Source organism: Macroventuria anomochaeta (assembly GCF_010093625.1).
Source record: "Macroventuria anomochaeta strain CBS 525.71 unplaced genomic scaffold BU25scaffold_9, whole genome shotgun sequence".
Taxonomy (NCBI): Eukaryota; Fungi; Ascomycota; class Dothideomycetes; order Pleosporales; family Didymellaceae; genus Macroventuria; species Macroventuria anomochaeta.
In genome coordinates this window covers 157,594-183,421 of record NW_022985370.1, presented here as the reverse complement: position 1 = coordinate 183,421, position 25,828 = coordinate 157,594, and the positions used below count along the sequence as shown (strand labels likewise).

The 25,828-nt window shown below is 53.2% G+C and overlaps 12 protein-coding genes across 12 annotated transcripts; 5 read left to right on the top strand and 7 right to left on the bottom strand.

The window, feature by feature from the left end:
• Nucleotides 1-875: 875 nt before the first annotated feature.
• Nucleotides 876-2,741, bottom strand: BU25DRAFT_408831 (P-loop containing nucleoside triphosphate hydrolase protein). The gene has a single exon (XM_033705914.1). The coding sequence runs from the start codon at nucleotides 2,434-2,436 to the stop codon at nucleotides 1,078-1,080; it is 1,359 nt and encodes a 452-aa protein (XP_033563755.1). The 5' UTR covers nucleotides 2,437-2,741; the 3' UTR covers nucleotides 876-1,077.
• A 316-nt stretch (nucleotides 2,742-3,057) lies between these two features.
• BU25DRAFT_337141 (PLP-dependent transferase) lies at nucleotides 3,058-4,347 on the top strand (the record flags this gene model as incomplete). The annotated part of the gene is made up of 1 exon (XM_033702663.1): nucleotides 3,058-4,347. The coding sequence occupies one exon, from the start codon at nucleotides 3,058-3,060 to the stop codon at nucleotides 4,345-4,347; it is 1,290 nt and encodes a 429-aa protein (XP_033563754.1).
• A 222-nt stretch (nucleotides 4,348-4,569) lies between these two features.
• BU25DRAFT_456650 (uncharacterized protein) lies at nucleotides 4,570-5,505 on the bottom strand (the record flags this gene model as incomplete). Its single annotated transcript, XM_033710052.1, has 1 exon — nucleotides 4,570-5,505. The coding sequence occupies one exon, from the start codon at nucleotides 5,503-5,505 to the stop codon at nucleotides 4,570-4,572; it is 936 nt and encodes a 311-aa protein (XP_033563753.1).
• A 452-nt stretch (nucleotides 5,506-5,957) lies between these two features.
• Nucleotides 5,958-7,847, bottom strand: BU25DRAFT_429841 (uncharacterized protein; the record flags this gene model as incomplete). The annotated part of the gene is made up of 4 exons (XM_033708568.1): nucleotides 5,958-6,806; nucleotides 6,919-7,488; nucleotides 7,536-7,670; nucleotides 7,722-7,847. 4 exons carry the CDS (start codon nucleotides 7,845-7,847, stop codon nucleotides 5,958-5,960), a joined length of 1,680 nt encoding a protein of 559 aa, XP_033563752.1.
• Nucleotides 7,848-8,060: 213 nt separating this feature from the next.
• On the top strand, nucleotides 8,061-8,660 carry BU25DRAFT_269053 (uncharacterized protein). The gene has a single exon (XM_033701801.1). It carries the CDS (start codon nucleotides 8,275-8,277, stop codon nucleotides 8,578-8,580), a length of 306 nt encoding a protein of 101 aa, XP_033563751.1. The 5' UTR covers nucleotides 8,061-8,274; the 3' UTR covers nucleotides 8,581-8,660.
• Nucleotides 8,661-8,741: 81 nt separating this feature from the next.
• BU25DRAFT_336889 (uncharacterized protein) lies at nucleotides 8,742-12,476 on the bottom strand (the record flags this gene model as incomplete). The annotated part of the gene is made up of 2 exons (XM_033702651.1): nucleotides 8,742-9,737; nucleotides 9,789-12,476. 2 exons carry the CDS (start codon nucleotides 12,474-12,476, stop codon nucleotides 8,742-8,744), a joined length of 3,684 nt encoding a protein of 1,227 aa, XP_033563750.1.
• Nucleotides 12,477-13,117: 641 nt separating this feature from the next.
• On the top strand, nucleotides 13,118-15,592 carry BU25DRAFT_408828 (amidophosphoribosyltransferas-like protein). Its single transcript, XM_033705913.1, has 3 exons — nucleotides 13,118-13,287; nucleotides 13,473-14,056; nucleotides 14,107-15,592. Exons 2-3 carry the CDS (start codon nucleotides 13,516-13,518, stop codon nucleotides 15,345-15,347), a joined length of 1,782 nt encoding a protein of 593 aa, XP_033563749.1. The 5' UTR covers nucleotides 13,118-13,287; nucleotides 13,473-13,515; the 3' UTR covers nucleotides 15,348-15,592.
• Nucleotides 15,593-15,840: 248 nt separating this feature from the next.
• On the top strand, nucleotides 15,841-16,942 carry BU25DRAFT_447028 (uncharacterized protein; the record flags this gene model as incomplete). Its single annotated transcript, XM_033709523.1, has 3 exons — nucleotides 15,841-16,237; nucleotides 16,389-16,496; nucleotides 16,675-16,942. 3 exons carry the CDS (start codon nucleotides 15,841-15,843, stop codon nucleotides 16,890-16,892), a joined length of 723 nt encoding a protein of 240 aa, XP_033563748.1. The 3' UTR covers nucleotides 16,893-16,942.
• Nucleotides 16,943-18,700: 1,758 nt separating this feature from the next.
• Nucleotides 18,701-20,164, bottom strand: BU25DRAFT_489602 (carbohydrate-binding module family 1 protein). Its single transcript, XM_033711432.1, has 3 exons — nucleotides 19,594-20,164; nucleotides 19,483-19,546; nucleotides 18,701-19,430 (listed from the first exon to the last, which is right to left on the bottom strand). Exons 1-3 carry the CDS (start codon nucleotides 19,667-19,669, stop codon nucleotides 18,818-18,820), a joined length of 753 nt encoding a protein of 250 aa, XP_033563747.1. The 5' UTR covers nucleotides 19,670-20,164; the 3' UTR covers nucleotides 18,701-18,817.
• A 97-nt stretch (nucleotides 20,165-20,261) lies between these two features.
• Nucleotides 20,262-22,084, top strand: BU25DRAFT_408826 (prolyl 4-hydroxylase). Its single transcript, XM_033705912.1, has 3 exons — nucleotides 20,262-20,668; nucleotides 20,718-21,566; nucleotides 21,625-22,084. Exons 1-3 carry the CDS (start codon nucleotides 20,398-20,400, stop codon nucleotides 21,951-21,953), a joined length of 1,449 nt encoding a protein of 482 aa, XP_033563746.1. The 5' UTR covers nucleotides 20,262-20,397; the 3' UTR covers nucleotides 21,954-22,084.
• On the bottom strand, nucleotides 21,687-22,726 carry BU25DRAFT_408825 (uncharacterized protein). The gene has a single exon (XM_033705911.1). The coding sequence runs from the start codon at nucleotides 22,609-22,611 to the stop codon at nucleotides 22,135-22,137; it is 477 nt and encodes a 158-aa protein (XP_033563745.1). The 5' UTR covers nucleotides 22,612-22,726; the 3' UTR covers nucleotides 21,687-22,134.
• Nucleotides 22,727-22,926: 200 nt separating this feature from the next.
• On the bottom strand, nucleotides 22,927-24,068 carry BU25DRAFT_419862 (GroES-like protein; the record flags this gene model as incomplete). The annotated part of the gene is made up of 2 exons (XM_033707966.1): nucleotides 22,927-23,943; nucleotides 23,994-24,068. The coding sequence occupies 2 exons, from the start codon at nucleotides 24,066-24,068 to the stop codon at nucleotides 22,927-22,929; spliced, it is 1,092 nt and encodes a 363-aa protein (XP_033563744.1).
• Nucleotides 24,069-25,828: the final 1,760 nt, after the last annotated feature.

Below are 25,828 nucleotides of genomic sequence, written 5' to 3'. Positions count from 1 at the left end.
AACGGTGATAGCCATGACGTGACTTTGCACATGAACGACTCTCAAGCGCCGAGATCACGCCAAATAACTTCGCTCTGGTCCCCATCCTTTCACACATCGCTCAGTCTTGTATACGGCGAAAGCTTGCCTGCCCAATCTTGCCGCAGAGAGACAGCATGGGTGATAGCGTAGTCAACACAGACATGATATAGTAAGGTTCCAAGAAAACACGACAAACCCCACCAGCCATCGTGAATATGGTCTCGGTCGTCATCGCACATGGTACGAGCGTGACCTGAAGCCTGCCAGTTTCGTTAGACCAGGATGTGTTGTTTAGCTCTCGGAGGGGCAATCTACAGCGCTTGCTTCTCCAACGTCCTTCTCGTCCATGCCGATCTCAAGTTTGTCGCTCTCTGCTCTACCGCACAGCAGCGTCAATCCAGCCTTCCTTCTGACTGGGGCGGTGGTATTGTGCAGGGGTCGTGATAACGCGGTGAAGCAATTTGTGACCTAGCACTGAGCTGATAACGAAGAAGATGATGATATAGATGGTCGTGTTGTCAAGCATGCTTTTATACTTGTTTAGCATTTGAGACTTGAAGGGTGAGCGAGGTAGAAAGTGGAGTAGTAAAGGGCAAAGACCATGCAGATATGCTAGGAGATGGGTGAGGGGATGTAAGACGGGTATATAGCCGGGGGCGCACATGCTCCGTGATGATTGGAGAGTGTCCCAGTCGTGCTTACGCTCGCCTGAGGCAATCGACTACTAGATGTAAGCAGAAAACGAGCATGTGACGATAAGCATCAAGAAGAAACGATTAAGCTTTGCTTTGCAACATGATCTGGGTCACAGATGCACAGTTTTCTTGGACGCAACCTTGACCATGATTGGCGTGTGGAAGACTGAGGACGGCTTCAGTGAAATCTGAAAAGACTCTCAAATCATTAAGTAGGTAGTTGGAGACTGCAACCCGTCCGGCCAGAGATCGCTCGTTCATAGATCTTGCCACCGTCATATCCAGGTGTGGTATCCTGCTCAGTTGATGGCCCAGTGGTCAATAGAAACGAGCTCCTTCGTATGCCAACATGGGTAGCTTGCTACTCCAGAACAGGTGATGTCGGTACCCGATCGTCCACCTCAGGCCTTAGTTCACCATCGTCCTCCTCATCCTCATCCTCATCCGCCGTCAGCTCGGCCTCTAAATCCGGATCTCGCTTGCTCCCAAAGTCGATGGTATCCAAGAATGACCTTCCTCGCAGCGCCTCCGGTAGGTACTCCTGCTTCACCCTGCCATTCAGGTACTCGGGATTGTACTTGTACCCCTCTCCATAGCCCATCTCCTTCATCAGCCTTGTCGGCGCGTTGCGTATATGATGCGGAATAGGCAGGGCAGCCATGCCGGGCTCTCTGAGGACCTGCATTGCAGCGTTGAGTCCTCTGTATGCTCTTGTACTTTTCTTCGCTAGCGAGAGCGCCGTGACACAATGCGCAAGATTGATCCTGCACTCGGGCATTCCAATCTTCTCACATGCTTCGTATGTCGCTGTTGCGAGAGAGAGCATTGTGTTGTCTGCTAGTCCCACGTCTTCAGATGCTACGACTACCAGTCTGCGCGCGATGTACCGCGGATCCTCGCCAGACTGCAGCATGCGCGCGAGGTAGTACAGTGCAGCGTCGGCGTCAGAGCCGCGGATGGACTTGTGCAGGGCGGAGATGGTGTCGTAGTGCTGGTCGCCTGCCCGATCATAGACCAGCGTTTTTGTGAGGGACTGCTGGATCTTCTGCTTGGTCATGTCGGCGCTCTTGGACAAACTGATGGCGAGATCGAGAAGGTTCAGCGCTGTGCGGGCATCGCCGTCGGAGAAGCGGGCGAAGTAGGTCAGCATCTCGTCGTCGAGGAGGGGGGAGGAGGAGGAGGAGGAGGAGGAGGTGGTGGTGGTGGTGGTGGTGGATGCTGTGGCTAGGGCACGCTGGAGGATGCGTAGCAGGTCTTGTTCGCGCAGGTCGTCGAGGGTGAATGTGCGGCATCTGCTCAGCAGCGCAGAGATGACTTTGAAGGACGGGTTCTCGGTGGTCGCTGCAATCAGGGTGATGGTGCCGGACTCGACAGGCCCCAGGAAGGCGTCCTGCTGTGTCTTGGAGAAGCGGTGCAGCTCGTCGCAGAAGACGATTGTCTTGCGGCCGGTCAGATGCAGGTCCCTTGCAGCCTCTCCAAAGATCCTCCTCACTTCCTCTAGCTTCGTGCTGGTGCTGTTGATCTCGACGAAGCGTGCGCCTGACGTGTTGGCGATGAGGCGCGCAATCGTCGTCTTTCCTGTGCCTGGCCTCCCCCACAGGACCATCGATGGCAGCCGCCCTTCCTCGACCATACCGCGCAAGATGCCCCCGGGACCAACCAGATCCTGGCCGCACACATCGTCAAGTGATGTTGGCCGCATGCGCTCAGCCAGCGGCATTGCATCCTCGACTGCCTTCAGTCGGCGCTGTCTCTTCACCGCCGCCGGCGACAGTTCGCCGTTCGTTTCGTCTTCGTTCATCTCATCATGTGATCGTTTTGGTGGTGTTTTCGCCCTGTGGACGCCTTGTGTCGCTGTTGGCAGCGGCGGCGACGGCGATGGAGGCTTCTGGCGCTGGGTGGCCGTAAAGAAGCTGTGCGTCCTCACCGGCTCATGGTCGGCGAGGTGGTCCCTGCAGTCGCTGTCGAGGTGCTCGTTGATCTTGCTGTCTTTGACGGGCTTCTGGCAGATGGGACAGTCCAACATGGTGGCCATGCAGGCGATTGGAGAGGCGCGTCGCGTAACATCTCCACGCGACGCCGACGTCGGCGCCAACCTCGGCTGTGGAGCATGACGACATCGGCCGCACCACGAGCACGCAATGGTAAGCAGCTCCTCTGACTCTGAGCCATTCTCAGTCAAGCCAATCCGTGGACTGCGATGAGGGGCATCGTGACTGCAGCTTCAAGACTCAAGACACCTGGTTCCGCGCTCCTCGCAGCCCCAATCCCCCCAATCCCCCCAATCCCCCCAATCCACCCAATCCACCCCACCTCCGTCCCCCGCAGCTCCCTCCGCACCATGTCCGCAACAGCGCGCCGCGAAGACCCCTTCAAGCCCGCTGCTCGAGTCGCCGGCCAGAAGCAGGATGTGTGGTCTATCGTCAACGAAGCCGCCGCCGCCTCGCCCGTCAAGCCCATCGTGAACATGGGCCAGGGCTTCTTTGGCTACAACCCGCCGCAGTTCGTCCTCGATGCCGCCAAATCCGCCCTCGACCAGGTCGACTGCAACCAGTACTCCCCCACCAAGGGCCGTCCTCGTCTGAAGAAGGCCATCGCAGATGCTTACTCGCCCTTCTTCGGCCGCGAGATCAACGCGGAGACCGAGGTGACAATCACAACGGGCGCCAACGAGGGCATGCTGAGCGCCTTCATGGGCTTCCTCGAGAAGGACGACGAAGTGATCGTCTTCGAGCCGTTCTTCGACCAATACATCTCCAACATCGAGATGCCCGGCGGCAAAGTCGTATACGTGCCTATGCATCCTCCAAAAGATGGCGCCACCAAGACCACATCGGCTGCAGAGTGGAGTCTCGACATCAAAGACCTCCAGGCTGCAATCACGCCCAAGACAAGAATGATCGTCCTCAACTCCCCACACAACCCCATCGGCAAAGTCTTCAGCAAAGAAGAACTCACTGCCATCGGCGAACTGTGCGTCAAACACAACATCATCATCCTCAGCGACGAAGTCTACGACCGGCTCTACTACGTCCCATTCACACGCATCGCCACCCTCTCCCCCGAGATCGCCAACCTCACTCTCACCGTCGGCTCAGGCGGGAAGAACTTTTATGCCACCGGGTGGCGTGTGGGGTGGCTAATCGGCCCCAAGCATCTGATCAAGTACGTGTCTGCAGCGCACACACGGATCTGCTACAGCAGTGTGTCTCCGCTGCAGGAGGCGACCGCGATTGGGTTTGAGCAAGCAGACGCACACAACTTCTGGGAAGACAGCAAGAAAGAGATGAAGGCGAAGATGGATAAGTTCACTGCTGTGTTCAAGGAACTCGACCTCCCATATTCAGATCCTGAGGGCGGCTACTTTGTCTTGGTCAACATGAGCAAAGTCAAGTTGCCTGAGGATTATGAGTTCCCGCCACATGTGGCTGAGAGGCCGAGGGATTTCAAGCTGTCCTGGTTCCTGATCAAGGAGGTCGGCGTTGCCGCGATTCCTCCTACAGAATTCTTCACGCCGGAGAATGCGCATATTGTGGAGGATTGGCTACGATTTGCGGTCTGTAAAAACGACGATGTGCTGGAGACGGCTATGGAGAGGTTGAGGGGGCTGAGGAAGTACATCCAGGAGTGATCAGCTGCAGAAGGGAAGAAAGATCAATCTGATGGAACCAAATCTACAACCGACTTTTCCTATCGTCACCTCCAACTTGCCGAAAGAACGATGATGAACCGGCTTGACTGACTGAGAAAGATACCTCCTCCGGCATACCCATTCGCGCGCTTTCCTTTCAGATTCAACGCCCCAAGAAGAAGAGGAATACAACCAAAAAAAAGTCTCTCCTCTGAGTGTTTCTCAGTCCTCGGCCGTACACCTGAAACTCACAATCCTCTTACTCCAATCATTGCCCTCCCCAATCCTGCCCCTCAAGTTCTGCACCCCCGGCCACTTGATCCACTCCGCCGCCCCATAACAATCATCATCCGCAAAGAACAAGCAAAGCTGCCCTTTGTCCGGGCGCACGCTCATGACCTTCCTTTTGAACACGTCACTGAGACTGCGGCACTCGTTCCATGTACTGTGGACAGCGTCGCAGGACCCGTTTGGATCGTCGCCGGCCCACGAGGTGTACGCTGTGGACGTGCAGAACAGGACTTCGCCGGATGTGGCGTCGGGGTCGACAGGCTTGATTGTAGGTTTCGGCGCCTGCACCAGCGTGGTCCCAAACTCGATGTTGGACAGCGCAAAACTAATCGGCTCTTTGGCATAAGTGGGTGCAGGCTTCGGTATGCGCGTGCTCACAGTGTTGAACGCCGGATTCTTGATGCCGGACTGTATCATGGAGATGGCGGGGTTGATGCTGCATTTGGCTGGAACAGGGTTAACGCTGGATACGGGGGGAGCAAGGGGCGTGGAGCCTGGAGGGGCAGCAGCGGGAGGAGCTGGCGCAGGATGGCCTGAGGGTGCAGGTGCTGGGGCGGACGCTGGTGGAGCAGGAGCTGGAGGTGCAGAAGCTGGGGGAGCTGAAGGTGCGAGGGCCGAAGTAGAGTTCGCTGCTGGTGGGGAGGTGAACGATAGGTAGGGGATGCTGCCGGGGCTGGCGTGGGCTTGTGCCGATGTGAGGGCGGCAAGGGCCAGGATGGAAATGAGTCGGAAATACATCACAAAAAGCCGTACTGCTTGGAACAGATGGTTCTTGGGGTCAGTGATGCTGTTTGACTCGATCGGCGAGGATGGTCTTCTACATGTCTTAGTGCTTGTGCGTATGCGAGACTTCGAGGACGTTGGCATGGTTCGCAGCTTCCGTAACTGAATCTGGGGAAGACGCTGAAACGTACAAAGACGCTATAGATAGACCAGTGATTGAGTTGTACAAAGAAACACGTGGGCTGTTTCGTAGAGCTTTGTTTGTTTTCTATCTCCTTTCTTAGATTGCGATCACACACCACTGGAGGACTAGCCCTGTGGAATGATCAAGACCGTGATTATCGCCGGACGAGTAGTAAGATAGGCAGTAGAGTTTCTCTGTAGTACTGTGAATGAACTCTAGTGTAAGCTCGACAAGGAGGACGACTTGAGCATTACCTTAATACGCTTGATTGATGTGAGTTGATAGGGAGAGACGTGAGTCCTAGAACATCATGAGGTCGGGTAGGATAGTTCATCTACGAATACTTTTGGTTGTAAATCGATGTTACGATTGTTGGCAGTCATCACTGCAATCGTGTACCTCACAGTCACCCTTAGTTCCTCTTTGGCGGCAGCACAGTAGGCACAGGCGGCCTAATCGTCGTCCTCGGCAGCTCCGGCACTGCAACAGTCGGAACACACGCACACGCGCTGCTCACCCTAGCAACTACGTTCTCGGTCGCATTTCCACCACAGCCTTGGCGTGCGTAGTCAGGGATGCCCTGCACCTCATCGTTCTGTCTCCTCAAGTAGTCATCGCAGAAGTCAATACTCTGCTCCAGTCTTCCCTCAATGCTGCTCGCCCTCAGGCTGGTCAAGCAAGAATCAGACTTGCACACAGCAGGTTTCGGGCATTCCTTGGAAGTCATCTTGACAACGAAGGATCCGCGCTCGATGGTGTGGACGAAGACGTAACCAGACTTGAAGTACGGGTAGCTGCTCCAAGATCCGAGGAAAGCGACTGTGCCTCCGCCCTCTAGTTCGTCGTCCTCAGGATGGATGTCAAAGAAGCCAGCCTCGCAGATGGAGTCACCTGAAGGGTCCTTGGTGATGGAACTAATGTCATAAACAGTAATACCCGCACCGTAGTTGCTCTGGTACAAGAATCCATCGACAACGTATTGGTTGTGGTCGATGGCTCGGCGCTTACCCTCGAAGTTGCCGGTATAGTAAGGGTTCTCGAGGTCGCGGATATCGAATATGTGTGTGGTAGGGAGTCCCTGTGTCATGGGCCCGACCTTTGCATCCCGCTCGTCGAACTTGTCGTCGAGGAAGAGGTATTCTTGGTTCTGCTCGTCGTTGACCACACCCTGGTGGACGTACTCCGCGCCAGGGTAAGAAGTGATTGAGATGATGTTGGTAACATTTCCGTTCTTGTTGGTTACGTCGTAAATCGTAAGTGTCTGTTTTTAAGATTAACAATAAGGTTATAATAGACTTTAGAATACTTGCATCTTCATTGTAGCCATAGCAGATGTCGCGTCCGTAGTAGCGCTTGTCAGGGCCGCGGTACACCAAGCACTCCGCATCGTGTACGTAGCCGTCACCAGCAGCACAGCCAGGAGAGAATGGGTTGGCCGGATTGGTCATGTTCAAGAAGATGAGACCACCGCGGCAGGGCAGGTCACCGCGAACACGGATTGTCTCATTACCGCCAACAGATCCAACGGCTATAGCGTAACTTAGCTCCTGGTTGACGACGATGTTGTGCGTGCGGCCGACAGGGAGCTCGTTCCAGTAGCCAGTGAGGTCCTCCTGGGTAAAGTTGTGGGGGCTAGCAGGATCGAGAGTGAGGAGCTTCTTCATGTCGAAGATTTGGACACCTGAGTTGATGGCTTCAGAGCCAATGACGGCGTAGTCGCGCAGGACTCGAATTTCTCGCCATCGAGAGCCAATGGGGTCATACTGGGGAAGGCGACCGAGGTAGACGAGTTTGCCTTCGCTGGATATCTCGGCGAACGCAGTGCCGTCGAATTGACCAATTGCTACGAACTCACGTCCGTCCTCAGAGGTCCAACCCCAAGAAGATGAGCCCTGGCCGACACTGCCGAGTTGTGCGTGAGGCAGGAAGTGGTACAGATCGACCTGCGTTAGTTAGCTCTATATTGTCTCTGAACGGCAAAGCTGCCTACGTTGTTGCACTTGAAGGTGTTGTTCTTGTCTCCAGGAATGGCGGCAGCGAAACCGTTCTCACAAGCAGTATATCCCAGTCCTGGATACTGTGAGCTGTCCATCGCACCAGAAGCAAGTTCAGCATCCCATTCAGCCTAATTCTCATGTCAGCTAGGAACAAGCTTCAGGGTCGTACGTGTGCCCACCATCTTCATGCCCATGATTCTGGCATGCACTGAACCATCAGCATACTCTTCTGCAGAGCCAAGAGCAGCACTACTCAAGCCCACAAGGGACGAGCAGATAGCGGCGAGGGAAATCGTCTGAACCATGATGAACGTTTACATCCGTCCGAAGACTAGAGAAGAGATGCAACTGCGACTGATCGACATAATCGCCCTTACAATGCCGGTATAAATACTCGAGGTTCACGAAGGGCCTCACTATCACTCAAGATCACCTTCCGGTTGAAGTTAGAGCTGGTGCCATCATTTCGGTCTTGGATCTCTCGTGGCAGACATGGAAGCAGAGAAGTGTAAGCCTGGGGCTGGTGCTACCGTAGATGCTTGGCCGATGACGAGGAGATAGCGGACTTGGCAGTGGTGGCTTGGGCGGAGGACTTCTTGGCTTCCCCGCCCCCACATTTTACACTCCACTCGAGATGTTGCATCTTTGCGTGCTGTCTGAGCTCGAAGTAAGACGTCTGTGGGGTTACCTTTTTCTTCAACGTGTTCCGGTTTTGATGAAGGCTTGTCGAGAATGCCTCTCGGAAGTTCAACGGTTCCACCGCAAAATTGCCGTCTTCGCGCATGCCGACCATTGGCACTTGGCTCGCATAGCACTAGCGATAACGTCAACCCGAACACCAAGCTCGTCTGCATGTTCTTATGCCCAGTGATAATGATGATCTTGGTAGCTTTTAGCCGTTGGGGCGCCGAAGCAAAGCGGCATAGCCTGGAAGTTGTCTGTGTAAACTGGGACGATGAGAGTTTCTGCGGCTTGCAGTATGTTTCCTGGTGGGATCTGGTGAGGCTAGTCAGTCAGTGCTGGGAAAGCAAAAGATGAGGTGACGTTCGGCGGAGAGGCCTGCTTCTGGTCGATCTGCGTAGTATAAGTATAGTGAGCAAGCTGGCATTTCAAGTGAAGAGCTGCATGGAAGATGCGTCCATTATATACCTCAAATCTCATTTCCCGCCAAACATGCTCAATATTGCTCCTCTGGTCGCTCAGAGGTCCGGTATAAGTCCACCTGCCCATGAGCTCGTTTGTGGGGGATCTTCAATCACAATGGATGTATTGACGCCGCTTCCCTTTGAAGGAGTGGTGGTTTTCGAGATCTTTGCCTTCTTTCTTGACTTCTCTGGCGTGTCTTTCACCTGAATGCGGTGGTACTTGTCTCGATTCGGCCGACCAAAGAGTTGCTGTGGCACCTTCAACAACGCGAACTTCGCCAGCCCTTGTTCGTCGTTTGATACAGGCAGAATCTGTGCACTCTGAATAATCTCAGTGATGCCAGCATCGTCTTCCAGCTCTTTCGCCTCCAAGTGCTGGGCCCGGCTCATCTTCTTTGCTCGTTCGAAGATTGCATGCTCAATGGTGTTCTCAAGCACCAGTGTCTCGACGAGGACTTCCTTAGTCTGGCCAATTCTGTGAGCTCGCTTGATAGCCTGCGCCTCAAGGCCAGGCCTATTGATTGGATTGACAATGATGATGATACTCGCCGCATTGAGGTTGAGACCAAGGGCACCACAAGCGACATCGATGAGCAGAACCCTGACAGTCGCATCTTCGTTAAACAGCTTGACATATTCCGAGCGCTTCGTGTTGTCTAGCTGCCGGGCGTAGATGCGGTGATTGACATAAAGCGCTTCTAGGCTTTGCGCGATATAGAAAGCAGCGTTGTCGCCATCGTAGAAGATGATGATCTTCTTGGAGCCTTGGTGCTCTACCACCTTGTCGATAACATATGTAAGCTTCGCCGAGGTGGTACCGATGATACATGTATCGAGCAGTGGTGAATCAGCAGGAAGAGACGCTGTTTCATCATCGTGTGTGAGCTTGCGCTTCTTCGGTCGGGCTGGGAGCGGTGTAGTCGGCTCGGGAGTATTCGTACTCTCATTGTTGCCAGACTTCTTGGGCAACGCTTTGCTGGCAAGAACTGATGCTCGCCGGCTGTTTAGAGGCTGTGAACCTTCAATAAGACCTTGGGGTATCCCTGACTTCTTGAGTGTTGACTCGACATCGCCGGAAGCATCATCTTTAGGTTGCTTGACTTGGAGTTCGGCTTCGGCCATTGCAGCAATTTTTGACTTGCCAGCTTCGCCAATGAGTATAAGGTTGCTCGACGGATCATCGGTTTTGATGTTACTGTCAACATGCAGCTGACCTTCGAGAAGCTGTGCCATTCCGATCATTGTGGGTTTCTCAGGATACGCAAACGCAAAGGACTCTTCGCTGTCTGCTGGCCAGGCCTTGACTGCAACGCCAACCTCATGTGCTGTACTTAAGGCTGCCCAATCGGCCGTTGTGGGCAATCCTGCTACAGCTTGGCTGCTTTCCAACAGCGACTGTGCGTCCTCTAGGGAACACTTCCTGTCTTCCTTGGAGAGGTACTTGGCACTAGTCTCTAGAGTGCTTACTACGCTCTCTACGCTGAAACCTGTCCATGTGAAGTTGGACTGCCGTAAGTTCCGAATGAGGCTGTGCTTTGCCTTGACGCTGTTTGGATGGAAAAGGTAGTCGACATCGGTTCGCTCAGACGTGATAGCGTTCGCCCGCAGAACCTGGATGAACAGATTTGCTGTCATCTTGTCGAACCAGCAAGGTTGGAGATAGACAACGTTGTGCTTCAGAGGTGGCAGCACGATGTCCTTCTCGACGTCTTCAGGTCTTGTCTTCACCACCAACCCTTCTAGAGTCCGCTGAAAGCAGGTTGAGAACGCTGAGTATGTCTTCCGATGTGGGTGCTCATGTCGATAGATGTATTCGTCCCAGTCGAGGCCTCCTTCGACACTCGAGGCACACCAAGGACGTACCATGAGGTAGTTCGATGCGAGTGAGCCCAGCGCCTTGACCGCCTTTGATTCGTCTGTGAGGTTGAAGGTCTTGCGCTGTTCGATTGCTGACTCGCGAAGTAGAATTGGGTCTTCATCATCGACTTCCATAGTTGACATGTCGACTTCTACACTCACCAGATTTTTGGCGGGTGTGCCAGATACAACCCATCGCCTCTCAGCTTGGATCTGCTTTGCGACCAGTACTGCGTTCGATGTCGCTGACGAGAAGTTGTGCCCTTCGTCGATAACAATGCGAAGCCAATGGAGCTTCAGGAGAGGTGATTCGTACACTGTACCACTGTCGAAGCAACTGCAATTTGCAATGCGGGTTGCACCGATGTACGGGCAATTGCAAGCACGGGAGACACCAGCCACATATCGCCGGCCCTGGTTGTCAGCCCCGTCTTGAATCTCTTGCTCGAAGCGATTGCGCGTAAAGAGTACCACATCGTACTTCATGAGCTCCGTGGGGGCTGGCAGCTCACTTGCAGAATCAAAGCCAGCCTGATCAACTGGAGCTGCCTTGGCTTTACTGCGTTTAGACACTGTATCAACAACCAGGATCTTGAGTGCTTGCGGGAGAAGGTGTTTCCGAATCTCAGACTGCCACTGGTGCAGCAGGTTTTTGGGCACCACCAAGATCGTAGCGGAACACATGACGTATTGACGTGCTGGCGGTATCCTTGTGGTACGGTTCATTCGAGGCATTTCCGGCGGTATCTCGTAGTAGGGCATGTTGTCGTCGAGAACGGTGTTCAGCCGTGGTAGGTTGACATCAGCGTGCTCTGCCATCTCTTCCAGACATACTTTCCCAGGTAAAGCATATCGTCCAGGCACGTGGGCTGTCATCTCCTTCAAAGTGCCCACACTAGCACGCACAGGCAAAGGGGGCCGATATAACTCGGGTATCTGCGGATGATGACCTTTAGTAGCAAGTATGACTGCCAGACAGATGATGGTCTTGCCCAAGCCCATAGTCTCTGCTAGAATACCGCCACGGTTGGACTCATAAAATCGCGGCTCCTGTAGAAAAGAGCCATCCCGCGCACAGTACAGAAACTTGTCTCCGTTTGGTGCTGTGCGGGTCTCCAAACGCGGATCAAGTTGCAATTGGGGTGCAGCTTCTCGCTCGATCATCAAACTAGCTGATCTGGCTTGGTAAGGGTATAGCCTCGTTCTCAAGCCCTTGAGAGGTTGTTCGCCATCATCTTCCCATTCCGAAGCTTGTGCTGATCCAAGTAGATCGTACGCTGCCCTTCTGGTGTACCTGTTCTTGATAAGAGCTGGGTTGGGAGACGGCGACGGCAGTTTGTTGAAGAAATAGTACAACGATGTATCAAGTTGGCCGGCCCATGGGTCGAATGATTGTATCTGAGCATCTGGAAGGTCGCCAGCCCAAGCATTTGGCGATGTATCGATCTGATCGAGTAGTTGACGCAGTGCCCTCTTCAAAGCAATACTGCTGCGGCTTATTGAGCGGCGGCTCCAATCTTCCGGAAGCAGATACACGCGAGCAATGCTGTGCACTGACTCGCGCTGAGAACGAAAGAACAGTCGTATCCATTGCGCATCAAGCAATTGAGAGGCTTCAGTACCGATGATCAGCTTGACCTCTCCGGGGAGCTGAGAATGAAGGACTTCAGTCCACGTAGACTCAAGAGTGGGCGTTGAGTTAGCCTGTACAGGGACGTGGCTGTCTAGGTGAAGACAGCCTAACGCGATGTAATGTTTCAGATCATCGAGTGTGCTCTCTTCCGTGGACGATGCAACCGAGGTGTGAGGCGTCGATACAGTGGTCGAAGATGATTTGCTGGAACTTGATGCCGAAATGCTAGATGCGTCGTCATCTTGAAATCGATTTTTGGACCGACTTGTTGTGCATGCAATTGGTGGTGATTGATGCATACGCCCGTCCACGCCGCGCTCCACCAACACGGATCCACTCATAATATAATGAGCATGCCCAAATTCGAGGACAACAGGAGCAAAAGATCGAGTTTAGGTCTCTCTGATGCAAGGCGGTGTTGTGCGGTGCATGAAGTGTCAGTCAGAAGAGTTCGCAGGGAGGCAACAGCCAGGCGTTCGGCCGGAGATAATTCCGTGCTAGTGCTACCGCCGAAACTGAAGTTGCAGCCCTCACAACAGATCTCGAAGGTAATCGATTAAGCGTCCTCATGTCAATTGGGATCGTACGTAGAGAACAGGATTGCAAATATGTTTACGCACCCAAACCAGAACCTTTTTTGCGGACTGCCAACGTTGCCAGGTAAGAGGGACAGCAAAACTCTTCAGACAGACCAATGATAATCGAACGAGTTTATCAGGAAATTGGAGGCTGGAGGTGGTCAGTAGACTGTAATCTGTTCCTTTTGCTGTCGTCGTAATGACCGACGAGCAGTTGTAGAGGCTCGGATTCGTGAAAGCTTCCTTCGCAATTGCGGAGATGCCGGCCCCGGCGCCAAGCCTCTCCGACACTGGCCGGTCCGATCCAGGAGTGCTTCTTAACCAAAATTTCTGCTCCCCCACGAGCTCCTCTTTCACAAAATGTCTCCGTACGCAAGAATCGCTCAGCGCTGTCTGATAACCTCCACCCCTTCCAAACACGCGACCCAAGTTTATGGCTGTTGCGCACTAACGGCCGCTGGTCGCGCTTTTTCTCCCAAATCCAACTTTCATCCCACTTGAGCGCGTTACGCCTACGAGTAGATCTGATTAGGTGAGTGGCTCGAGTACCTCATGCGTCGTATTTCACGATATCACTTTTCATGATGAACTTGTCAATTTTTTTAGATGTTAGACTTGCGACATTCGAATGAGCGCACAAAGACTTTCTGATCGAAACCCCCACTACCAAGAGATCCGCTTTTCCACAGCGAAACTGTAACTGACGCGTTTCCTCAGACTATTCTACTTCGCCAATACCTAATACTGCATAACCAACACCATGTGTGGAATCATTGCTGTGATCCACGGTGATCCAAAGTCATCCTCAGCCTCTGTCGAAATCCACGATGCGCTGTACCTCCTGCAGCACCGTGGTCAGGATGCGGCCGGTATTGTGAGCTGTAGCTCTGGTGGTCGTTTCCACCAATGCAAGGGCAATGGCATGGCCTCCAAGGTCTTCCAGGATGGAGCTCGCGTCGCTGACCTCCCTGGATACATGGGCCTTGGTCATCTTCGCTACCCCACCGCCGGCAGCAGTGCTAATTCGGAAGCTCAGCCGTTCTACGTGAACAGTCCGTACGGCATCTGCATGACCCACAATGGCAATCTCATCAACGCCCCTGCTCTCCGCGAGCGCCTCGATCAGGTAGCCCACCGACACATCAACACAGAGAGCGATAGTGAGCTCATGTTGAACATCTTCGCCGACGAGCTCAACGAGACCGGGAAGGCCCGTATTAACGCCAACGATTGCTTTGCAGCCCTGGAACGCATGTATAAGCTGTGCGTTGGTGGCTGGGCATGCACCGCCATGCTTGCTGGTAAGGAATTGCATGATTTGTTACATGTTACGCATACTAAGAGTGTCTAGGCTTCGGTCTGATCGGTTTCCGCGATCCCTACGGCATTCGTCCCATGGTCCTTGGTTCAAGGCCCTCTGACACCGGCAATGGCTTTGACTACATGATGGCTTCCGAGAGCGTTGCCCTTGTGCAGTGTGGATATAAGACATTCCAGGACATTCTGCCCGGCCAGGCTGTGATCCTCGAGAAGGGCAAGGACCCTGTCTTCAGGCAGGTCGCTAAGCAGGAGTCCTACACCCCCGACATTTTCGAGTACGTCTATTTCGCTCGTCCTGATTCGGTTATCGATGGCATCGACGTTGACGAAAGTCGACGCAACATGGGCTACACGCTCGCCGAGACCGTCAAGAAGCAGCTGGGCCAGAAGATCCTTGACGAGATTGATGTCGTCATGCCTATCCCAGAAACCAGCATCACATCTACTGTTTGCGTTGCAGAGGCACTGGGAAAGCCCTATGTAGCAGGTTTCGTCAAGAACCGGTACATCTTCCGCACATTCATCATGCCAAACCAGAAGCTTCGCCAAAAGGGCGTTCGGGCGAAGCTCAACCCTATGGTGCAGAAGTTCAAGGGCAAGAGCGTGCTTCTGGTCGACGACTCCATCGTTCGTGGTACGACTTCACGCGAGATCGTCCTGATGGCTCGCGAGGCTGGGGCAAAGAAAGTTTACTTCGCTTCCTGCGCTCCTCCCATTACCAATGCTCACATTTACGGTATCGATCTTGCATCGTCATCGGAACTTATCGCACATCAACGAGATGCTGCTGCCATTGCAGAGCACATTGGTGCAGATGGCGTCATCTACCAAACGCTTGAAGACCTGCAAAGTGCGTGTGCGTCATTGTCACCGCGCGACCCGAAGACACAAGGCTTTGAGGTCGGTGTCTTCTGCGGTAAGTACGTCACGCCTGTTGACGAAGGCTATTTCGACCATATCGATCGCATCCGTGGTGAGAGGCGCCAGGCTAAGGTGCTGGACAACGCAAGAAATGCCGTCCTGCACGGTACAGCCGACCCGCAGCAAGTTCGCATGGCTGCCAAAGGTGTCGAGGTCGACCAACACGGCAACGTCATCCCTTCAGGCGAGAGTGGGCTTAGCCCTGAGTGGCAGCCTGTGAACGCCCACGGGATTGAGAAGGTTCCTACAAATGATATCTCGAACCTCAATAGCGGTAATGGCCCAGAGAATGCCCCGGTCACAAATGGCAGCAGCCAGGACATCAGCTTGCATAACCACAACGATTACTAGATGGTTTTGGTCAGACCAAATGGTGGCTGGAGGTCTTCAGTACATACAGCTTTATCTTCAATATGAAACGCGACGACACGCTGCAGTATGAATTACGAAAAGGATGGAATGGGACGGTGGCGTCGATGGGTTTGTGACATGGGTATTAGACATGCTCCTGGAGGTATCCAGTCCAGCGAACTTTAGACGGTCGTTTACCTAGCGTGATTTGGTACGAGGGATCAATTCGACTACTGCACACTCTCAACGTTCACAAGCTCTATCTTCATTGACACCTGGACCAGCTTGCTACGATCATCGCCTGTCCCTGTGGTCAAACCTATTCACCTAGGTTCTCCTTCTCTCACCTTGCACGACCCAGCAAACGCCGATCTCTGCTCGATACCTGCCTTCACCGTGTCGCCGCTCCAACAACCTTCCGTACTTTGTCCTTTCCTCCTACTGTATGCCGAACCATACTTCTCTTTTCCAGACCTCCAGCCAATCGATCACAATGGGTGTAAACGCCTTCGAGAGCCTCAACTGTCCTCGAATACCGCCAGACGTCTACGCCAAAGTCAAAGCTATTACTATCATCGCTCTCCAGACGGTCTTCACCCACGTCACCGTACCCTTTGAGATTTCAGGCAAAGCTGACTACGGTGACATCGACATCCTCGTCTCCGCTCCCTCCGGAGACCCCACCGACCTCACATTCACCACGTTTCCCTTCCAACCCGTCATCGAAACCATCAAACATGCCCTCAAGGCGCCTTACGGCCGCCGCGGCTTCCCAACCCCAGATGCATGTATTTCGCCATTCGCATGCCTCCTAGCTCATCAGTCTCTTGCCTCGATGAAGACGGGATGGCGGGAAAGAGCAAGAATCCTGGGTCCAAGTCGACGTCAAGGTCTGCTTCAAGCCCGAGATGTTCTCGTGGATGACTTTCGAGCTCAATTTCGCGAGCCAATCCGGCATATTGGGCAGCATGATCAAGCCGCTGGGCTTAACGCTTGATCTTGAGGGGCTGCATGTGAGGGTTTAAGAGATGGAATGGATAGATTGGCTGGGGAGTATGGTGTGGGTTACCAGCGATCCTTGGATGGTGTGTAGGCTGTTGAGTTTGGGGAGGAGGGTAGTGGATGGGGGCTTTGAGAGTAATGAGGAGAGTGAGTAAAATTTGCCAGGATGAAAGGTTGTGAGTAAGACGCTGACCAGAACCAGTTTACGAGGAGTATGCTGGGAGCTGGCTATTCCATCCCTAGCATTTCAAAGCCAAACTCGAAGACGAGAGCTACTTGGTCCAGCATAGTCATAGATCATACTTCCTGAAGCACTGGTTCCCAGGGCGCTTCCCGGACTTCAAGCTTAATGTAGCGCGAGATAAGGATCTCCAGTTTTGGACAGCGCGCACCCGAGCAGCCATTTGGCAGAAGGTATTCACCTTATTTCCGCACGTTGCAGCACAGTACTACACCAAGCGCTCTAAGCATGTCAACGGAGTGGAAGAGCGCAGACTACGAGACCTGATCACAGCCGCTATCCCCACCGGCATTAACGGCTAGCGTGACGACTGTCAGCTCCCGCGCATTACTATCTTTGCCATCGATATGGGGAAACCAGTGGCTGCTGCCACAGTATCTTATGGAAGAAATATGTTTGTTCTATGGTCAACTTCGAACATGATGATGCTAGCTGAATGGTACGAACCTAATGGGCGATTGCTCATCCTTGCGTAGTGTTCTTTCAGGGACTTCTCCAGGTTGAGTCCGCAACCAATGTTCTTCTGCAGACATCGGCAAGGCCCCAAATTATGGAAGTCTTTGCAGGTGCCACAGAATTCTAGCTTGAGTTCAGGGCCTTTCCTCTCGCCGAACATGCAATAGCAAAGCCACCTCTCTCCATTCACAATAACGTTACAGCCAGTACCGTAGTGAGGGCCGGTTGGACCTAGGGAATGGTTGAAGCCACAGTCTGCGCAGTATCGAAGGTGACGACTCAAGCCGCTAATGCCTGTCCTGCCCTTTAGCATAGCGTTGGCAAACGCGGAGCTGTGTCGTAAGCGGTTGCAGTAAAATGATTGCCAAATTGTATGGGCCTCCCTGAACTTGGGACCGTGATACATACAGTACATGTGCACCGTAGTCTTACTGTGCGGACAAGTTTGTGAGTGGTCATTGTCCACGTGTATGCCCTGCAGTAGGTCTACCAGCGTGTCACATCTGACGAACCAAAGACATACAGCCACTCAGAAGTTCTCGCCTCTGTATGACGTATGGAATATGGGCTAGTGTGCCAGACTTAGGGGGGTCCATACGTTTTGGCAAGCACCGATGCCCGCAAGTGAGGAGATAGCGCTCTCGTGCGAATGACATTGTCTCAATCTTGAGCAGCACCTCGTGATTAGGCTTCTTGATGATGCGGCGGAAGTATCGCGATGTACGGCTGAGTTGAAGAATTGTTGGATCTCCGTCGGCCTCAAGGTGAGAGGCGATCTCTAGGTGCAGCATGGTCGGGAGGTGAAGGAAGGGCGAAAGCATTTGTTGCCCTGAGGAGGAATGTGCTGACGGTTCTGTATTCGCATCGTTGTCTAGGGGTTCTCCGTTGGCCGTCGACAGTGGTAACTGGTTTAGAATCACTACAAGCTATGGTCTACCCATACTGAGTTGATTTGAGGGTGGTGAGGGCAAAGTTCAGATGCGCAAGGGGGAAGATTCGTGATTTATCGTACCGCTTTGTCACACCAGAAACAGAGAATCGAAGGTTTCCCGATGACCATGATCTCATTGCCTTTTTGATATCGTTGGGTCTGTGTCGGATCGAAGCCGCAATCCAGGCAAAATCGCTTGAATTGCTCGGTGCCTTCCCGGCGCTTCTTGCCTTTCAACATCGCATCCGCGAAACTGTCCTCATATCGTAGGTGAACACAGTACTTGCAGGCGTACAGGAAACGCTCTATCGCGAACTTTGCCTGCTTAAGCTCGAGTAGCATCTCATGATCGGGTGCTGGGAGGGTGTTGTAGAAGTAGCGGCTCGCAAGGCGGAGGCAAAGGATCGTTTCATCGTGCATATCTGTCGAATCCAGGTACGAAATGATCTGTTGGTGCAGCACAACTGGAAAACATAGTAAGGGTGGAATTCAACAAAGAATGTATCCGTGACGTTGGCTTCAGAGTTTCTGATGAGCTGTGTTTGTGATCGACAGCATGCTAAGGTCAGTCGTTGGCGGTGGGGTATCCATGGCGAAACTGGAAAAAGGGAGGCGGGCAATGGTGAGGCAGAAGCGGAAGAACGCGCACAGCGTTGTTATATTTGTGGGAGCAGCCAAGACAGGTTCATACTAGCCGAAGCAAGGGGTGCAGGTGAACGGAAAGTGAAGTATCAAATTGCAATGATGTTGTCAGCAACGATCATGCTATAAAGGTAACAGGACGGACGAAAGATTGTATGCACCTGCTGAGTACTAGCAAACTTTGGAGTTATGCTGTCATTAAGCATTCGCCGTCTTGTCGTTGTAGTAGTGAATCGTCTGATCCGCACACCCAGCCGGCGTCTGGTACAAGTAGTTGCCCAGGTTGATGTACAGCTGCTGCCCAGTGCACACATACCAAGCCGCAGCATTTGGTCTCGTGATACCCGCAACAGTCCATGTCAAGCCATCACCGTTCCAGGCAAACTGGCCATAGGTGTTCTTCGTGGTCGAGAATGTAACCGAAAGCGAGTTGTCGTTGATATACCTCGTCTCCGATACGACGGCATAGAGAAGCTTCACAGGCGCACCAGGTGCTGATACCAGCTGAACGAGTTGGCCGTCAACGACTTGAAACTGGCCCGCGGTGGTGTAGTCGCCGAGGAGAGCAGCACCGGTTGCGTAAAGAGGTTTAGTCTGCATATAATTGTGGAAGTTGGGTGCTGCCACGGCGCGAATCCAGTAGTAGCCACTCTGAAGCGTTGTGCCAGGTCCAGATCCTGCCGGTGTGCCAGTCGCGGCAGGAGCACTGGGTACAGCTGCAGCGCTGGTCTTTGTAGCGGTCGCCGTGGGCTCGGCTGAAGTGATCAGGGTTGTAACAGCAGCTCCAGGCTGGCATTGCGAGTAGTAGTCACTGCAATATGTTAGACCACGATGTTCGATCGACAGAGTTTGTGATGTCTTACTTGATCTTCACGCAGCCAGATCCTGCTGCACACGAGGTCTCTCCACTCCAGTTCACTCCGCCACCTTGCAGATGTTAGAGGCGGAAAGAACTTGTTTGGCGCGAAACCTACATTGCTGCCAATCCCCCACTGCAGCAGAGACTGTGCCAGCAAGAAGAGCGAAGTTACTGACGCTGGTAAGACGCATGTTGCTTGTGGAGTAGCTCAGAGGACTTTGACTGATCAGTAGAATTGCTGTGTATCATTTTGAATTCTCAGATTCCTCTTATACATTATTATTGCGAGGAAACACAACATTGACTTAGCTCATTGAGCCGACGGACCGGGGTAGCCGCCTAAAGTAATTGCAATGTACTAAGCGAGGAACTGGGCGCAAGGCCACAAGGCCGTGGAATCAAGGCTTGGACGGATTTGTTCGAAACAAGAGCGTATCACGGGTGACGGGCAGAGCTTATGATGCATGGAGTCAAGGACGACCTGAGTATTGAGGTTGCCGAATCTTTGGGGTAAATGCTGTTTGCCCGTGTCGGTATTGTCGCAGGCTCCTGGAGATCTTGTCACCCGTGTCCGACGTAAAAGATTGTGTGCAGCAGCATCAGGCCATCAACCCTTGAGCAGATTCAAGATGATGGATGAGAGAGGAGATCTTCGCGACTGATGGCATTGATCATAGTTGAAGGAGAAGTTCAATATGTGGGGAGCAAAAGGGTCCACCTGGACCGTGCGATTCCCTTATCGATAAACTTTTCATCGTAAACGCCACCGCTCCACAGATCTCACGAGACATTTCACATTCAAAACGTCCATTTGAGATTAACTCGTATCCGATACAAGAGTTTGGAAGAGGCCTTCAAGGGAATCAGGACCGTTTGGTATCAGGGACCACCTCATTGAGGCCTGCAATTGATACCCATCATGGCGAAGAGGAAGCGCAACAATCCCTCCAGTAATGCCGTGAAGAAGCAGGCGACGGCAAGCCTTCCCAGTCCCCCACATGAAAAGGAAACTGCTCTCGGTGCCCCAAGCATTCATGCAGTGATATCACCAGAAGAGATGGAAATCGCCGTGGAAACACTTCAATCTTTGACAGAACACCCAGCTTTGATCAAGTCCAAGGCGTGCAAGGACCTGAGGGCAGCAGTGTACAACTTCCGCCAGGCGAGCACCACAGGAATGGCTGCAGCCGGTATGTTGAGACTTTGATAAGTTTGGGCTCAAACACTGACTCCAAACAGAGAACAGCAACCTCACAGCCCGCATTTCTGCGGCACTCACAGATGGCAAGTACACAGATGCTATGATTCTTCTCGCCGAGATGCGCATCAGGAAGGAAACACCCACCCTCGGTGCCCTCTGCCGCTGGGTACGCACACTGGACGTTATCTCCGGACTGTCAATCCATGTACAAGTACCGAGCCAGACAGTCGTAGGCAAGAACGCCAGTAACGAGGAACTAGTCCGAGTCCTGGACGCCATTCTCCGAGTCACTGGCCCAACAGACACAACATCTCACGGCATCGACGCAACTTCCGGCCCCATCTCGCTGCAAGGAACATGGAATCTGCGCCCCGCCACAGAGCCCACACGTCAACTGCGCCGCAGCATCGAAGACAAATCCATCTTCACATCCTCACCCATCAATAAGGAGAACTTCCGCATCATTGAAACTACACCCGGTCCCCTCCGCAAACCACCAAACCTCCACCCTGCTGTCCTCTTTGCATCCCAAGACGACTCAGTCCTCCTCGGCCAAGGCCCAAAGACAGAATGTTACAAGCACCCCATCGTACCCGACTTGCGTCTAATCAAAGACGTGCTATCCCCGGAGGAGTGTTCGTCCATCATCGCAGCAGGTGAGACCATGGAATTCATTCCCGACGCGCCAATGCGGCCTCAGGGCGAAGACACGAGCATTCTCGCGCACAACTTCTACTGGATCGTTGACCAGGCATTCCACGATAAGCTGTGGGCGCGCGTGAAGGCGTTTGTGCCAGAGTCTGTGGGTGGTAGGGTGGTGAGGGGGATTAACAGGAGGTTTAGGGTGTATCGTTATGTGCCGGGCGCGGAGTATAGGTGTCATATTGGTAAACGTTCTCTAGTCTCACTATGTTTCTGTGTGTTATTTTGCTAACGTGATTGTAGATGGCGCATGGCCACCCTCAGGCATCGATCCTGTCACCGATGCGTACCAGTATGATTCCTCCCCGTCTGATGCCCGCCAGTCGAGTCTGTTCACGTTCCTGATCTACCTCAACGACGACTTCCGCGGTGGCGAGACGACGTTCTTCATCCCCAGTGTGAAGGAGGGCGTTATCAACGCGTATCCTGTGAAACCGATCATGGGCAGCGTGGCTGTGTTCCCGCACGGTGAGGCGGCGGGCGCGCTGCTGCATGAGGGTACCGGTGTGGTTGAGGGCGCGAAGTATGTGATTCGGACGGATGTCGAGTATGACGTAGATGCCACTGTTTGATCGAATGCATCGTCTGCGCCTGTTTCCAAGAACCCCTCTTTGCTTAGACCCTCGTCCGATTTTGATGTCGTCGTCGCGATGAGCGTGTCGTTCTAAAAACCACACAGTCTTGTCGGATCCGCAATGTGAACGGCCTGCTTGTTACTTCTGCGCTTCGTTTTGTGCCGTCCCCTTCGCCCTCTCAGCTCTCTTCCGTCCCCCCACCAACCGGCTCCGGCCGTCCAGAAAAAACAATCTTATGTCTCACCACCTCCACAATCTCCAACTCCTCTCCCTCACCCGTTCCCGTCCCTTCCTCCCCACCCTCCATCACCTCATCTCCACCTTCGTCCTGTCCTCTCCTCCTAATAACAGCAAACGGCCTCCCCAACCTTTTACACTCCCCAACCATCCTCTGATTCTCGCCGATATACAGATACACCCTCTTCATCCACTTTGTATCCTCTTCGCCATTGAGATTGGGGTTGTAGGTCGGGAAGACGAGCTTGCCGACGCGTGATGAGGTCGAGGTAGCGGAAGGAGGCGGGAAGTGGATCGTGCCTTGAATTTCGAGGAGGGCGAGGCCGGTTGGTGTGTGCAAGAGGGGTGGAAGGGGGTTCTCGGTCTTGAGTGGGGGGGTGGCTGTGGATGAAGGCGGATAGAGGGTGACTGTTGGCATGGTGTGTGGTTTGAGGGTTTGAAAATGGAACGTGATAAGTGCGAAGCTACCGCCTCAGCTAAGAAAAAAAAATGCTGCGGATCTGGAGTGTTTCTTGAATTTTGTGATGTCTAGCTTGAAGGGCGCAAGTTGGGGCTCGAATGGCAGACGCGAATTAGTGTGACGCGTTCAAAGCTGGTCCAAGCTTCGCGGGGGAGTGACGGCATCGATCCTCCCTTTTTGAGACGTGTGATGATGGTTCATATTCGCATTATTTTGGTATCTATGTACTCATTGACGCTCCAGAACGGTATCATAACTCATTACACAAACACTCTATGAGCGCTTGCCGAAGACCTTGTCGAAGTTGGTGAGGGTAAACCTGTAGCGGACGTTGTCGTTCTTGTAGACACGCTCAACAGCCTGCTTACAGCCCTCCTCGCTGAGATCGATTGTCTCGATCCAGCCCTTGATGTTCTGCTTCGAAGCAATCTGCAGCATCTCCTCCATCTCGGGCCTGTTGCCAATGTGCGACGCACCCATGTAGCAGCCGTTGGGGGCGAAGGTCTGCGCGGGCATGGCGGGGAGCGGCTTGTCGGGGAAGCCGACCATGTGGAAAGTACCATTGACCTTGAGGATCGAGAAGTACTCAGACAGGTCGAACTTGTCGGTAGCATCGGCGGTGTTGATGACAAAGTCGAAGCGGAACTTATGCTTGTCGGCCCAGCCCTTCTCGTTGGTGACGATGAAGTCCTTGGCGCCCATCTTGAGCGCATCCTCCTTCTTGCTGGCAGTGTGCGAGATGACAGTGGTCTCAGCGCCGAGAGCGACAGACCAGAGGACACCAAAGTGACCCAGGCCACCAAGACCGATGATACCGACCTTCTTGCCGGGGCCAGCACCTAACCTCTTGAGGGGAGAGAATGTGGTGATACCAGCGCACAGCATGGGTGCGGCGATGTGTGTCTCAAGGTTCTCAGGGATCTGGAAGACGAAGTACTCATGGACACGGACGTGAGAAGAGTAACCTCCCTGGGCGACAGTGCCATCGGGGTGCTTAGCACCATAGGCATCGACCTGGTTGGGGCAGTAGTTCTCCTGGTCGGCCTTGCACTGGTCGCAAGTAAGATCCGCGCCGATCTGGGCACCAGAACCGACACGGTCGCCGACCTTGTGCTTGGTGACCTTGGATCCGACCTTGACAACGCGGCCAATGACCTCATGTCCTACGCAGAGGGGAAGGGGAATATCCTCTCCCCATCCACCTGTGATGGTGTGAACATCTGAAGCGCAGACACCGCAGGCGTCAACGGCGATATCGACATCGTAGTCCTCGAACTTCTTGAGGGGAAGCTGTTGTTCTGTCAGCAATTGCCGCAGGAATCGATGATCGTGCAACGTACCTCCTGGCGCTTGAAGGTGCTCCAGTTCTTGATATCGTTGACGGCGAAAGCGTCGGTTGTCTCTGGGTAAGGCATTTTGATGAATGTGCGGTTGAATTGGGTATATGAGAAGTGTGAAGAAAATGTGCGGTTGTTGTTAATCAAGAGAGGAGCAGTTCCAGAGGGGCAGCTGGGCGTATTTGAATCGCTCCTTCCTCATGCTCCATAGTATCGGGCCACTGATTTCCGGTAGTGATGTCAGATGGGAAAGCGAACGACGTTAGGTCGTCCCAGCCGTTATAGCTCCCTGTACATTATGCCTGATTGGGCGGGTTCTACAGGCGGCGAGGGCTTTAGTATGCCGTTGCTGTCGGGTACCTTTTTGTATCGTCACCAGCGCGTCAACGAAAAGCTTACAATTGCCGAAAGATGTAACATCGACGATTTTCGGTGCAAATGTTCGCGCCTAGGCTCCAGAGTAACCGCGCCGGTAGCTGTCACGAAGGCAAGTGCTTCGTTGTTGAAGATTTATCTTAAATCTCAAACTGCTATGCCATCATCGTCGATGTTCCAACGCTGCCCCACGTAAAGCTTCAGCCTCCCCCACGTATAGAGGGGCAGCTTAGTAAAGGTTGATCCACGAATGAGGAGGTTTATCGCGTGCCAAGGCTTGTTCCGATCGGCTTTCTCTCCGACGAATCGCTCTGAGTCGCTTGAACCAGTCTCTTTGCAGGATGGGGCTGCCGACAAACCGATGATTGTCCTTCGTTCCTACAATCTCTGTTGGGGTCGGTGGCCTCTTCTCCAACCCGATAACTCCTTTCAGCCATCTCGAGCACCGACTGACGATGCTGGGTTTCGGGGATTCCGGTAATAGATAACTTGGGGCGGACTCCAACATCGATCTATCTTTCATCGTCTAAACGGAACCATGAATGTTGAACGTTGTTGAATGGACCTGAAGGCCATCGGTGGCCCTACTCATTGTTGCTTTTATGCTGGAGTCGCACGAGACGTGTCTGCTGGATGGTACAGCTCTTGCTCGAAAACATCTTTCTTTCATCAGGTTGAATGCTTAGAATAAACCGGATCGCTGGCGCAACGATGGACCGTAGAACGTCTGGATCTCCAATTTAAGCAAAAGACATTGAAGCCCTGGTCGTTCGAAAGTTGCTGGATATGAGAGGTATAATCGATGGCTTGGAGGGTATCTAAAGTATAACAAGCTGGGTACGGATTGCGACATGACACCCCCGCAAGGCGTGCGTTGGTCATCATGATCAACGATACAGTAACCACGTAGAACGACGAGACTGAGGAAGAACGACGACAAAGTCGTGAGTGCGACTGCTTCGACACTGTGATGTACCTTTCCCAAGTTCAGCTAGGTACTCTTGCGCTAGTGCGTTTTGTGAGGCAGGGCTGTTCTTTCCATCAACCACATTGTCGCAACTATCCTCTGACATGATTCTACGTCAGACCACGATCACTGCACGGTCTGGCGTTCATTTCTGTTACTTCGAAGATGTTTTATGGCCTGATGTTGACAGCATTCAAGACCTCCACATTTACAGCCGGGACGGTGCACGATTCGTCATGGACGCAATACCCTCTCCGCGTCACCCGCCGTCCAGACCGTTATGGGAGATGGACCTGCATACAAGGCATTGTGGAAAGCGGCCTTGGTACGTACAGCGGTGGTACTACACACTGAAACCACCACTTGTGGATAACCCGTAATGAACCCGCCGCACTGGCAGCGGCAGCATCACACATCCACAACCCAACGCCGGCACTTTCGAAACTTGAGGTGCTGACACAGCATTTGTTGGGCAAAGTCAAGTCCCTAGAATCTC

Bases quoted from the DNA above. Each gene is read 5' to 3' on its own strand.
- BU25DRAFT_408825 (XM_033705911.1), bottom strand. From the start codon at position 22,611: ATGCCAACAGTCACCCTCTATCCGCCTTCATCCACAGCCACCCCCCCA.
- BU25DRAFT_269053 (XM_033701801.1), top strand. From the start codon at position 8,275: ATGCCTCTCGGAAGTTCAACGGTTCCACCGCAAAATTGCCGTCTTCGC.
- BU25DRAFT_489602 (XM_033711432.1), bottom strand. From the start codon at position 19,669: ATGCGTCTTACCAGCGTCAGTAACTTCGCTCTTCTTGCTGGCACAGTC. The intron at 19,547-19,593 runs GTAGGTTTCGCG...AACATCTGCAAG, and splicing joins AGTGGGGGATTGGCAGCAAT to GTGGCGGAGTGAACTGGAGT. The intron at 19,431-19,482 runs GTAAGACATCAC...AACATATTGCAG, and splicing joins TCTGGCTGCGTGAAGATCAA to TGACTACTACTCGCAATGCC.
- BU25DRAFT_408828 (XM_033705913.1), top strand. From the start codon at position 13,516: ATGTGTGGAATCATTGCTGTGATCCACGGTGATCCAAAGTCATCCTCA. The intron at 14,057-14,106 runs GTAAGGAATTGC...AAGAGTGTCTAG, and splicing joins ATGCACCGCCATGCTTGCTG to GCTTCGGTCTGATCGGTTTC.
- BU25DRAFT_408831 (XM_033705914.1), bottom strand. From the start codon at position 2,436: ATGCCGCTGGCTGAGCGCATGCGGCCAACATCACTTGACGATGTGTGC.
- BU25DRAFT_408826 (XM_033705912.1), top strand. From the start codon at position 20,398: ATGGCGAAGAGGAAGCGCAACAATCCCTCCAGTAATGCCGTGAAGAAG. The intron at 20,669-20,717 runs GTATGTTGAGAC...GACTCCAAACAG, and splicing joins CACAGGAATGGCTGCAGCCG to AGAACAGCAACCTCACAGCC. The intron at 21,567-21,624 runs GTAAACGTTCTC...ACGTGATTGTAG, and splicing joins GGAGTATAGGTGTCATATTG to ATGGCGCATGGCCACCCTCA.